Genomic DNA, 13801 nt, shown 5'->3' on the forward strand with positions numbered 1-13801 from the left:
TCTTTCATTGTTCTCGTGATGACATTGTTTGAAGACGTGCAAGTTTTATGCATTTTCTGCATGACACAATGTCTCAGTGATGGAAAGATTTCCTGATGCGAAAAGGATAGAGTGTCCCTAAAACTCGGAGGTTTTAGGACATAAAAGAGAAAGAAAGGGGAATGCCCATAAGACTTATGCTTGGTGGTGTCGCATGCATAAGTGACGAAAGGTAAGACAGTCTGCATCTTCTTGTGGTCCGCATCAGCGTACAACGATAGCATATTCGTGAAAGTGTGATTTCTCCTCTCGCTAAGACAGTTTGTTTGCAAATGGTGAGGAGTGAAGTGGCGTAAGTACTCTTGATAATTATGTAGAAGAGAAGAAGTGGTAATGTTACCGTTAAGATCAGAATGCATTCCAATAAAGAAGAGGTTGACGGATGGGCTTTGCCATGTGGACGGCGGACTGTACTTTTCTTCACAATATTTTGGTGCCGCGAGACACGGGAGGAAGGACCTTCGGAGGTGAGACGGAGCGGACATCACAAATTTTGACCGCAGTCATAGCCTCGAGGACTTTTGCGAAGCCATTGTGGATAAAGCTGAGGTGTGAGGCCTAACCACCGCTGAGACCAGGGAGCGCGACTCCAGCGGCAACTTAGACCACTAGAAGCACTTATGAACTGACGTGAGTGCTGGCATCATCTGGAGGTTTGCGAGACGGGAGCCCTCACGTCTATTTCGGCTCCGTCCTAACTCGCCCTTCATGACGACTGACCGATACTCACTAGTCAAAGCAGTTCATAGGACAACGACCTATATTTTGACAGTGCAGCCTCGTGAGTACAGGCATCGTCTGGAAGCTCGCGAGACGGGAGCCCTCACGTCTTCTTCGGCTGAGTCCTGACTCGCCCATCACGACGATGTCCTGATGTGCACAAGATCGTTAAGAACGGCAGCCCGACAAGTGACGGATATTCTTTGTGCCAACCTATTGCGATGGATGATATGTTCGCTCCGACTTCGCCTCGTGACCCGGCCAGCCTGTCATCTCTCCCATTTCCGACACTGGACCGAATCAGAGATGGAGGAAGCTGAGATTTATGAGCACAATATTATTCTAGCAAGAGTCAGAGCAGAGTATAAGATCGCAGATACATTCAAGGCTTGGAAGACGCACCTAGACTTAATACGACAACGCATCAGAAAGGAGGCACAGAAGAAAGTACTCTCTCCGACAATGTCACCGCAATCTAACAATTACGTCGTCAACGGCCATCTTATCCTATAGAACTTGAATGAGTGTACCACAGGAGAAATAGAGGGACAAAATGGCAGCACACAAGCTATAACTTCCACAACAGAGAAGTCCTCTTCCACGCCGTTAGAGATATCATCAAGGTGCTGCACCCATATAGCTATTGGCAAGAAGTCTAGAATCACTGCAGTGTTCTAGGTGGAAAGCATTCCCATGGTTGAGAAGGAGGAAGACTTGGTATATCTAAAGGTTCATTCACGAGATATAATAATGCGTCGAAGCGAAAGCTGGCAAACTCAGACGTTACAGAGCTTTCATCACCATGCACGAAAGTGCCCGACGGAGGGAAAGGAAGGCCAGCTCACAAAGCGAGGAGAGACAGAAGAAAGAAAGTTAAGGCCATGACTACACAAAAGAGAGCTTATTGCATTGCTGAAAGCTTCAGCTCTTCGAGGCAGCTGCAGAAACCTATATTCAAAGAAATGTGTATGGCACAGATTCTTTCAGCGAATTCGCGAAATGCCCGCAACGTGGCAGGCCGCGTTCACACTGAGCATTCCGGCCGCCAAAAGTGCTCCGAATCCGGTTCGGCGGCGGCGAGATCCGTTGAAAGGGCCCTCTCCGCGCCGATCGCTCTCGGGCCGATTTTTGCGGCGTCTGCCGCCGAATCGGTCACCGCGGACCAATAAAAGCGCTAGTCAAGGAATTTTGAAAAATGGCGGCCGAGCCTTACTCACTTGTTATGCCGCAGTGCACGTAACTGAATGTTGAAACCAACGGGAGTTTAACCTACTCTGTGCCTACTTCGCGTCCGTATTTCGTGGAAGAGGTGACCGAGCTTGCAGTTGGCGTGACCGAGCTTGTTGCGGTCTTGCAGAGCAAAACGAACCCACCAACGCCGCTGGCGTTGGTGGTTTATCTGCTCTTCGTGCATTACAAGACAGCCACTTGCCAGCAAAGTAAGCAGTACTGTCTTTTCTTGCTTCTTGCGTATGAGAACCGTCAAAGTATACACCACCGGATATTGTAGTAGCGTTTGCGAGCCGCGACAATAATCGGGTGACAGCGCATGCATCCCGCGTTCGCCCCGTAGTAGATGGCATATTCGGCGGCGCGGGGCGCGTCCAGTCCGAACAACGCTGCGTTTCGGCGGCAGGGAAATTTCGGTCACTGTAGAAAGCGGATGTTTCAGTGTGAACTAGGCATCACAGCGGAGAATCGGACGAACCAGACGAAGGCGGAGTCAGAAGGCTGATGCTTACAAGGTAAGTACAGCAATCAAGAGAAAGCCAAGAAAAAGGATCCTCAGAGATTGCTTCGCCAGATCGTGCTGAAAGAGTCTTATCTGCTAGCTTTCATGTCAAGAAAATTCGCTCAGCGAGAACACAAGTACATTGATGCTAACGCACTCAATAGCACGAACGTAGCACAAGCGCTGTAAAAATCGCTGAAAGGCCAAGCGCAGAAAGGAAGCCGCATGATTCTACAAGGACTGACGTGTAACTTATATTTTTTTATTTATTTATTTTATTTATTTATTTATTTATTAAAATACTGCCGGTTTGATCTTCAGACCTTGGGCAGGAGTATGTATAAGTAAATACAAAAAAAAGGTTACAATGAACACATATGAGGCATTGCAGCGATAACAACAACAAAAAAAGATGCAACGAATTCATACAAGCAAAGCAGCAATATATTCAGATAACCAGTGAAATCATCATAAACATTGAAAGCATCATAAACAATGTGTACTGGAAACCCATGTGTGATTTTAGAGGTCTCCGTCGTAATTCATTACTGGGGGCGGGGGGCGCCGGCGATGTAGAAAATTATGTAGAAAACAAGGAGTGCTGATATCATCATTAACAACAAGAACAAGAACAAGAGGTCGACGGGTGGACTTCGCTGTGGATTGGGGATTGTTCTTTTCTCCACAACAAAATCACCACAAAGACGCGGAATTTCGTCGGCAACGTCGATGGTTAATAGCTCTCCGTGGTATGTGATGACAACCTGTGGAACTCCCCGATGCATTACTTTGAGAAACAGCGCGAAATTTGTTGGTATTTCAGATTTCTGGCCAGTGGGTCTCCCATGAAGTCAGTGTAGCGCAAATGGGTACCCAGGAAGACTGTAAGCTTTGCCATAGAGTACAGAATGAAGAGGATTGGGCGAAAGCTTTACAGCAGCACTAGAAAGAAAATGGCAGATCCCTAGTACAGTGGGAATTGATGATATGTGAAGCACGAATGAGGAAGGTTGATATGTCTTTTTAATATTACCACAACGTTACGAAGTGGAGGTTAATTACACCATACAAAACTTCCGTGTCATGATTATCATGTATAGATATGTCGTTTACCTTCGTCATCCATTCACGTCACATGATGCCAAATTTAATACATGTGGAGCAAGCGAAACGGCCGCGAGCACGCTATTAACTTGGTATGTTGCCATGTTCTTACATGACACACGTGTCATGATTATTATGTTCTCACCACTCATATGCCTTCGTCATCTATTGACATCACGTAAGACCAAATTTGGCATACGTGGGTTAGCGAAACGGCCGAGAGTGCACCATGAAGTGGCCAGTATACTCCAACGTAACGTTGACGTGCGCGCATGCTGGGCACAGTGAAGCTGCGTCAGCAAAACGCGAGCGCTCTATAGTCTGACGCAAGGTGCGACCGGTGCGACCAGCGCCCGTCGGCACGGCCACAGAACACCTACCACCTATCGACGGCAACCGGCGCGAAATGCGCACGCTGTATTTCGCGTCGATGCTACCCAGACAGCACTGTGTCTACCTCTTTTCGTGACGGAGGGACGCCGAACGCACTGAAACGCGGAAGTGTCAAAGCAACACAGTGTGGCTTTCGCCTGCGAGTATATGTCAAGACAGGCGCCTGGCGTGGCAACGCCGGCGTGACACGACGAAAAGAAACGCGGGCGCATGCACGCCGGGTCACGTCGAAGCGCATTGGCACCTTGACTGGAGCATGTAGTCATGTTCTCACATGGCACGCATCTTGTGATTATCTTGTGTGCACCAGTCACATACCTTCGCCAATAATTGATGTCACGTAATACCATATGCGACATATGCTAAGCTAGCGAAACGGCCGTGAATGCTTCATGAGCGTGGCATCCAGTCATATTGTTACATGACACGCATGTCTTGACAGTCACGTTTGGATGTGTCATTTTCTGATGTCACCCATTCGCGTCACGTAATACCGAATTTAGTACATGTGAAGCTAGCGAAATGGCCGCCAGTGCATCATGAGCGTGGCATGTAGTCTTGTTGTTACATGACACGCATGCCATATTTATCGTACTTGAACCAGTCTCAGACTTTCGTCATCCAATCACGTCCCGTAATACCAAAATTGGTACAAGGGAAGCAAGCGAAACGGCCGCCAGTCCATCATGAGCGTGACACGTAGTCATGTTGTTACATAACACGCATCTAAGGTTTATCATGTTTGCACCAGTCTTATACCTTTGCCATATATTCACGTACTGTAATGCCAAATTTGCTATATGTGGCGCTAGCGGAACGGCCGCGAGCGCATCATGAGCGTGGCATGTAGTCATGTTGTTACATGACACGCATGTCATGCTGTTCATGTTAGGGTCTGTCGCTTGTGTTGGCAATGCAATCATGTCATGCGAAACCAGTTTTGCAACATGTGATGTGAACAAAACTACCGCAAGGGCAGCAAGACTATGAAATGTAAATCATGACAATCATAACATACATGTCATAATTTTCATGTTATCACTAGTCAAATACGCTCGTCATATAGTCATGTAATGCCATAGCAAGTTTGGTATGGATGCCGATATCCAAATGGCGAGGAGAGCAAAAGTCGTAGGCGGATAGATAGATAGATAGATAGATAGATAGATAGATAGATAGATAGATCATCATCATCATCATCAGCCTACTACGTCCACTGTAGGACAAAGGCCTCTCCCATGTTCCGCCAGGCAACTCGGTCCAGTGAATGCTGCTGCCAATTTATACCCGCAAACTTCTTAATCTCATCTGCCCACCTAACCTTCCGTCTCCCCCTAACCCGCTTGCCTTCTTTGGGAATCCAGTTAGTTACCCTCAATGACCAGTGGTTATCCTGTTTACGTGCTACATGCCTGGCCCATGTTCATTTACTCTTCTTGATTTTGAACTATGATATTCTTAACTCCGTTTGTTCCCTAATCCACTCTGCTCTCTTCTTGTTTCTTAAGGTTACACCTGCCATTTTTCTTTCTATTGCTCGCTGCGTCGTCCTCAATTTAAGCTGAACCCTCTTTGTAAGTCTCCAGGTTTCTGCTGCATAGCTAAGTACCGGCAATAGATAGATAGATAGATAGATAGATAGATAGATAGATAGATAGATAGATAGATAGATAGATAGATAGATAGATAGATAGAAAGATAGGCTCGAAGTCACCGAAGTTTGCTAAAAATGCTTTGCACTTAAGTACAGTAGACCTTCAGCTAATTCATTCCTCGTGTACAGCAAGCCATTCGAAATTCTAGATTCCTTCTGGAAGACTGATACGCAGCTTCTAGTCAGCGCTTCAAGTATGGTCTGTTGTTGCTCCCTCCCGAACTTGATGTCTGGAAAGGCGGACGTGACAGAAACTAAATGGTCATCCGTCATCATCAGCACTTGGTGTGCTCTGAAGCAAGGCAGAATAGGCAGTTTGCATCCATATGGTATCATTCAATGTCGTAGGCTGATAGGTCCCAGAAAAGATGTACTCTTGGAAGCTCAACTCTTATCGAGCAAACCGACCAGACAGGTCGTGGACTACAACAAGCCAGGATAGTGAGTAATGATCGACTACTATCGTGAACTCACGGCCATGCAGAGACACTCACAACTGCTGAGAAGCGAAGATGACCGCTAGACAGTTGAGCTCGGCGACGTTGTACTTCTCTGCTCTGGTTAATATTTGACTGACGTAAGCGTAAACATACTAGCGGCCACTGGGAATTTGGACTAGCACAGCACCAAACACAAGTCCACTAGCAGAGGAATGCACTTCAATGAAATCTACGTGATCAATATTTCGAGGATAGGTCTTAAAAGCACCAATATTTTAGCTTTTGAAATGCAGCGTCACGTCGACATGCAGACAGACTTCTGTCGAATATTTACATTTAAGCGTCACGTTACTATCCCGCGAGTTGGCAGTATCTAACAAATAAAGAGACACCAGTTCAGAAGGGGGTTGTTCAAAGTTCCAAACATATAAGGTAGAACATCAGCCAACACCCCAAAAACGTCATTGGATCTTCATTGCTCAAGGTTGCTCAGACCTAGAGGCTACTGAGGTCTTCTGTGGGTCTGGTATTATGCCTTCTCTCTTATCTAAAGAAACTTACCATGATGGCTATATGTTTGCCAGAAGAACACTTTTTAGAGTTTAAAACAACGCCAACTTCCCTTAGGCAATAAAGAACAAGCGACAAGCGGTGGTTGTGTTTTTGAAAAGCGCTTCCATAAATAATGATGTCACATTTAAGTTTCCCATTTTAGTCGACAGGGTACGGTATACCTAAGACGTGAATGTCGCTGGAGCACTGCACAAAATTGAGGGCATAACGTCAAACTCAAGAAGGCCATCAGGTGCTACGAAGGCAGCTTTCTGCTTGTCTGATGGCTGCATAAGAATTGGCCAATACGCAGAACGTAAGAAAACAGAAAAAAGGGGGCAAAGTGCAGTAAGTCAATGACGTCATTCATGCGTGGCAGAGGTTAAATGACGTCTTTGAGAGTGAAGCTCCATAGGCTCGCGCAATGTGTGTTGTCACCGTCGTTTTAACTGTCGCCGTAGGTCTCGTTGGATCGAAATGCAGCTGTTACATATCATTTACATGGCGTGTTCAAGGCGCGCATATCGTTTAAAAATAGACCATTGTCTACAAGTCAATCATAGCCTCCCTAAAGACACTTTGAACTGACATGCTAGAGTTAGGGGCTTTTTGTAATTTGGCTGCTTCTTGTATACAAGTAACAAGTCCAAAAATATTGCAATGTATTCGCAAAGCGCTGTTGCAGAGAAACGATCTTCTCTGGACACTTTCAGCTGTGTTTTCTGAAATTTATTTGGCACGGCGATACGATATTGAATAAGGGCGTGACCATGCTGTGAACTCTGGTGCCAGAGTTTTACGAAGCCGAGAATACACGCCATCCCAGACTGCATTAAAAATTGTCTGTTTTATTTGCTGTACTGACGTATTATTTCTTCTATTCACCCTTATAAATAGAAAACTTATTTGCATTGATTCCCCTCTCATACTATTCACCAAAGTGACTAGTGCATAAAACGTATGTCGATGCTCACGATTAGAGATGATCGTACGCAGATATACGTCCTCGCCATTTTTTGTTATATGACTAATTAGTACGTTTTTACCATTCAAAGTGTCGATACTTTTATTCATCAAGGACTCTGTCACGCCAGAGCAAAAACGAACAAGTGACATCGCGACATTTAGCATACGCAGTGCAATCTACATTAGCGCAGCGCCTTTTCATGTTACCGATTTACAATGGAAGTGCCATTTTCCTGCAGAGTCTCGTACTGCGGACTACGGACACGACTTACCGACGGCATTCCACTGAAGCTCCGCATGCGAGCCGAAGACTGTCAGCCACCACCGCCGCAGCGCGTGGCCCGACTGGTGTGGCAGGTTCTGAGCGACCCCGTAGTGGGCAGCCAGCCCAGGCCTCCCCGACTCGTCTGGACGCTGAGGCTGGAAGACGCGGCGATCGCATCTGCAGTGGTAGCTGCTGCACCTCTCGAACCTCGCCCGCCAGTACCACTTGCACCGACTCGAAGCCGGTAGACACCAGCAACTAGGCAAATTTCGAACTGTCGTTTGTCTACGGAGGCAGACTGGAGAATATCTGTGGTAAGTACAGGTGAACGCAGCTACAAAATAACTTGTCGCGTCTAATCCACACATCTCTCGCCATCAATGAAGGCCGTTTGAGTCAAGAACAACCAGGCGTAGGTTGCCGCCAGCACTTCATATAGCTGCTTTCCAGAATCCGGAGATCACCTGAGATATATATACGCAGCACTTAAAATACCCCACCATCATCATCATAAACAGCCGGACTACGTCTACTGCAGGACAAAGACATCTCCCATGTTCCGCCAGCCAAGTCGGTTGTGTGCTGCCGGCTGTCTTTATACCTGCAAACTTCCTAATCTCATTTGCCCACCTAACTTTTTTGTCTCCCCCTAACCCGCTTGCGTTGTCAGGGAATCCAGTTATTTTCCTTAATAATCAGCGGTTATCCTGCCTACGTGCTACATGACCGGCCCATGTCCATTTCTTGTTGATTTCACATTTCATATCTTTAACCCCAGTTTGTTCTTTGACCCACTCTGCTTTCTTCTCGTCTGTTAATGTTACACCTATTATTTTCGTTTCCGTCGCTCCTTGTGTCCTCCTCAGTTAAAGCTGAACCCTCTTAGTACGGCTCCAGGTTTCTGCTCCATAGTTAAGTACCATCAAGATCCAGCTGCTATATATCTTCGTTTTGAGAGATAACGGCTATCTACTACTCATCATTTCAGAGTGCTTTCGGAATGTGCTCTACCCCAATTTTATTCTTCTTGTTACTTCAATCTCATGGAACGGCTCTGCGGTTATTACCTGTCTCAAGAACACGTAGTAATTTACAACTTCAAGTGCACTATTACCTATCTCGAAGTACTCTAATCTTCCGAGGTTGTTGTACATTACTTTCATTTTCGGCAGATTGTTTTCAAGACCTACCTTTCTGCTCTCCTTGTATATTTCAGTAATCGTGAGTTCCAATTCGTCCTATGAGTTAGTCAGAAGTGCAGTGTCATCGGTGAAATGAAGGTTACTAAGGTACTCTCTATTAACTCTTAGCCCTAACTCTTCCCAGTTTAGGCCTCTGAAAACCTCCTCTTAACACGTGGTCAATAACATTGAAATATTGTATGTCCTTGTCATTTACCCTTCTAGATTGGTATTCTGTCGCCTACTTTATAGAGCACTGTGGTGGAAGTTCATCGTCTGCAGATTTTTAAAAACGAGTACTAATAATTTTATCTCGAAATACAAGATCTGCGTGAAATAGTTCACAATGGTGGATAAGGCTGACTGTAGCATTCGTTGTCCGCCTCAGCTGCAGAGGGCCTGTCGTTGTTACGGCTATTCGTCAATAAGGTAACGCTGGCGAGACACATTGCGAACACTGCATGAGTCAAGCAGGCCCAATGGTCTATAAAACTATAGTGTAATAAAATATCAAAGCAAGAGAGAAGATATTTTGATATGTGTAGTTTAACGTCCTAAAACCACCATATGATTATGAGAGACGCCGTAGCGGAGGGCTCTGGAAGTTTCGACCACCTGAGGTTCTTTAACGTGCACTCAAATCTAAGCACGCAGGCTTACAGAATTTTGCCACCATCGGAAATGCAGCCTCCGCAGCCGGGACCCCATCCCGTAACCTCTGGGTTAGCGGCCGAGTACCTTAGTCACATGACCACCGGGGAAGGGTAGCAAGAGAGGAGGATAACACTTGATTGATATTCAAGCGAAAATTGCTCTTTGACTCAAATATAAACCATTTGCGGGGCTTAGCCAGAATTATACTGTGAAAGTTGTTATGAGATAAAAACAAGTGCCGTTGCACTGTTGTTGTCCACAGCCGCCGGTGTCTGTAACACTATCTCATAAAATAAGAAGAAAACTAAGTAAACATAAAATCCAAGAACATAATAGCATTCGAACCCTGGTCATCTAAGTGCTAGCTCAGTATGTATTACAGAGCTGCACTGGTATTCCCTTTATATGATGTTTATTGTGCTGCGTGTTTAAAAATATGACATATATTATGACCTAGTGATGCATTCAGTTAGCTACAATAATCGCAAAACCACTGCTCAGGCATTCAAAGGCAAAGTGACTTTAAGAAGGCTATATGTCTGGAAATAAATTATGGTATTGTACGTAAGAAAGCGTTTTAGAACATCAAAAAACAACCAGGCATCACTTAGTGCGAATCACGTAACGAGTGGGTCGTCGAATAATCCAACCAATTACATTATCTTAAGCATAATTATTCATCTTACGTCAGATCCAGAAACAAAATACTGCACAATTTTTCAAAGTGTATAGCGGCTACGACGCAACTTCGGAAAATAGCATAGTGGGTGCCTCACTACAACACGAAAATATGACTTTTTGAGTAGTGGGCACCCTGCAAGTGCGCTTTCAACAGATACCCAAAGAATGTATGAAAAATGCTCTAGAAAGCCCACTCTACCAGCTCGTGCTGCGACAATGCTGTGTGCTCCACGCAGGCTTAGCGGACTTTTTGTAGTGGAGGGGGGGGGGAATGGCAGGCGGGGATAGGAGATAAGGGCTTTGATCTGCCGTGTATGTATCTGTACGTTCGCGCGAGCATATCTACCAATAATAAATGTAGCAATGGCAAGGATCTGCAACCATGCATTCTTCAGAGTGGCTACGCTAATGACCACTGATTATGCTTCAAACCTTTGTATTTTATTAGTGCCGTGCTATAACGATGCAATATTGGCATCACGCAATTTATGTGGCCAAGTTTCTGGCTCGTGTAGAGTGGGAAGACTTTTCACTATTAGCATGGTGCCGCTGGTGTTTGTAACCAGTTTTCTTAAGAGCGAAAATTCTAACGCCAGCGTGCTTACTCGGTAAATTAACTTTGCCAGCTCTTCATTTCTGCTGGTGAAATACCATGCTTTGATTGCTGCTCTTGTCCTTTTTTTGGAACAGGTGCAAGAATCGTTATGATGACTGACTCTGCTTGCACAAGCATTCCACGTTGGAAGTCTGAAGCCGAACAACTGCTGACGCTGTAGTTCAAAACTACAAAACGCTATATTGCAAACAGGGTAGCGAATGGCTGAAGAACTCAATATTTATTTCACTGTCATTCCCTGCAACAGCACAAAGGAAGACAAGCAAAATTGTTTTGCATGTGAAGTGCTTTTAAAATACTTGTTGCAGACTCCAGTTCCTCGACACTTTCAGAGTAACGTCTAGTAGCAACAGCTATGTAGCACATTAGACAAAACCACTTGAACTTAATAATTGATATATATACTTTTGATGTTAGGCTGATTATCCAGTAAAAGGATAATAAATATTATTGTTGAATATGTGCAACTTCCAATGACTACTATTTCTCGTAAGAAGGAGCTGATCCCAAAAAACGAGCAGGTTTTACCCAGCAAGAAATTGCAGATTAGCCCTGGTGAGGCTGAAACAATGGCTGCTCAGCCTTCAAACACGAACGTAATTACACGTGAAATTTATTTCTAGTGGCAGGTTGCTAGGGATATTTACGTGACTATGGCAGTGGTGTTCAAGAGGGAAAGCACAGACAAGATTTTAAGTGAAGGTATGTCGCCGGTTTTGGATTTTTAGTATTTTTGTAGTATGTGTTACGTCTGTGACGAATATAGAGTGCATATGACACAGTAAAATAAACACCCGGTTGAGTTATATAGCCTCATTTGTTAGCTTATCGTCGAATGCAGCAGCCCATCCGTTCTGTAAGAGTTGTTCATCTCTGACGCATACCTTCATTGTTTTTCTGCCTTCACAATTCATGGGTGACGTGACGTGATCCACGTCATGGCTCACGTAGGATATAATGATACACCTGTATGTCTTTAAGACATTGTAATTGACTGCAACATTATCTAGTGTTTATAAAAGTATATGCGCCCCTGTGCGAGCACGCTTTAGTTTTACTTTTACTGCTGCGTGACAACAGTGTTTTGGATCTCGAAACACGTCGTGAAGTCATGTTCCAGGGAAAAAGTATCAAATATGCACCAGCTGACGCGTCTTCATAAAAGAATATGAACCGAGTCACACATAATGAAGCCAGTACTAGTTCAGATATTGTGAAATAATGCACTTCCAGTTTGAATTGGCGTAATCAGGAATAACTGTGTTAACAACTGACCTTGGCAAAGATCACAGACGACATTACGGCGCCTTACTTTGACATCCCATTTTTAGCCCTTTTTTACAGCTTAAGATTATGTGCTGTGCATAAAATGAGCTTGAAGTAGAGAGAGCTTTCAATGAATTACTATTTTGTGCTCGTTCAATGTCTTTAGGCTGCGCGCAACCACAACCAAGGTACGCGCTTCAAGCTGCTGGCGGCTTTGTAAATATTATACGTATATGGCTCAAAAACTCTGATTTATTTTCATTACAGCAGTGAAGCCTCGATTTGCGTTCATGTTTTTTGGCTGTATGCAGACTATCCCGCAGCCGTTCCTTTTTATTTCCGTTACAGAGTCGCAACTTTGTGCACATGTACCATGAAACAGAAAATCAGACAAAATAAAAAAGTGGAAGAAATAGCGCTTCAGCCTCGCACTCTTTTTTGGGGACTTACAGAGCACTCATTTCGACTGTTTATCTGTTTCTATTTCGCAAATGAGAAAACGCGTGTCGTTCAAGAAACAATAAATGTAGTTACGCGACGCGTGTAATCGCATCAATATTCTTTATTTTTTATCTGAAGGACCAAGCGTAACATCTACAGAGAAACATTAACAACCAGCTTGTTGCAGCACAAAGCATCATTCATTGTACGAAAAAATCCTTCTAGTTGAGGAATATTTATTTCCGGATTCTGGGATCACACACGAGACCAACGCCTTTCGGAGATGGTCGGTGTGCAAATTCAGGTAACTGGGATGACAGAAATAGGAAGCGTGAGGGCTATTCAATTGGTACATCAGAGCACACAGACAGTGGTCATTGCAAATACGTTACTGGGAACACACAATGTGGCAAAAGACACACAGCCTGAGTTGTACTCCAGAAGGTCCAAGTCATGGTGTAAGAATAAGTTGGGTGTTGACACTCGCCGCACCGCGCAAGTAGAGGGCGCAGGCAGATTGTGTAGGGCGATGACCTTGAGCTACAAGTAGTTTCCATTGCGCGAGTGCTTATGTTATTCCTTCACTTCACTTCACTTTATTTCCTTAAAGACCCCCGACGGGGTATTACATAAGGGGTGGGTTAACAAATAAGTTCTGTTATTTTTTTTATTGACATGGGTTTTCATTGCGAAAGACGTGCAGACAGTTGGTCGAAAAATGTTGATGGACAGGAAATGGCCACGACGTCGTGGGGATGATCATTCCAGTCGTTTGCAGTCCGTACGAAAAAGGACATAGAAAAAGTGGTCGTTCTAATGCGTGGACGGGCAGCTTGAAGTGGATGTCTAGTGCAGTTAGATATGCGGGCTGGTGGAACAATGTAGGGATGACGGAATGGGCTGTGAAAAATTTTCTGAAACAGGCAAAGCTGGAAAAGCGACGGCGAACGTCAAGGTTTAAAAGAGCAGATTCTTTTTTGAGGGATGATACACTAATATTATACAAATACGAAGAATGAATGAACCTAGTAGCACGGTTTTGAACTTCCTCAAGTGAGTCGATGAGATATGCTCGGTGTGGGTTCCAGATTGCAGAG

General features: G+C 44.7%; 1 protein-coding gene across 1 annotated transcript in view; it reads left to right on the forward strand.

Annotated features, from left to right (window-relative positions):
* Window positions 1–12676, forward strand: part of LOC119173616 (pancreatic triacylglycerol lipase) — a 156577-nt gene extending 143901 nt beyond the window's left edge. The window contains exons 9-10 of the mRNA XM_037424419.2: window positions 7840–8179; window positions 11072–12676. Of these exons, the coding sequence (XP_037280316.1) occupies window positions 7840–8113 (274 nt within the window). The 3' untranslated portion in view covers window positions 8114–8179; window positions 11072–12676. The remainder of the gene's footprint in view (window positions 1–7839; window positions 8180–11071) is intronic.
* Window positions 12677–13801: the final 1125 nt, after the last annotated feature.

Source organism: Rhipicephalus microplus, chromosome 5 (assembly GCF_043290135.1).
Source record: "Rhipicephalus microplus isolate Deutch F79 chromosome 5, USDA_Rmic, whole genome shotgun sequence".
Lineage (NCBI taxonomy): Eukaryota > Metazoa > Arthropoda > Arachnida > Ixodida > Ixodidae > Rhipicephalus > Rhipicephalus microplus.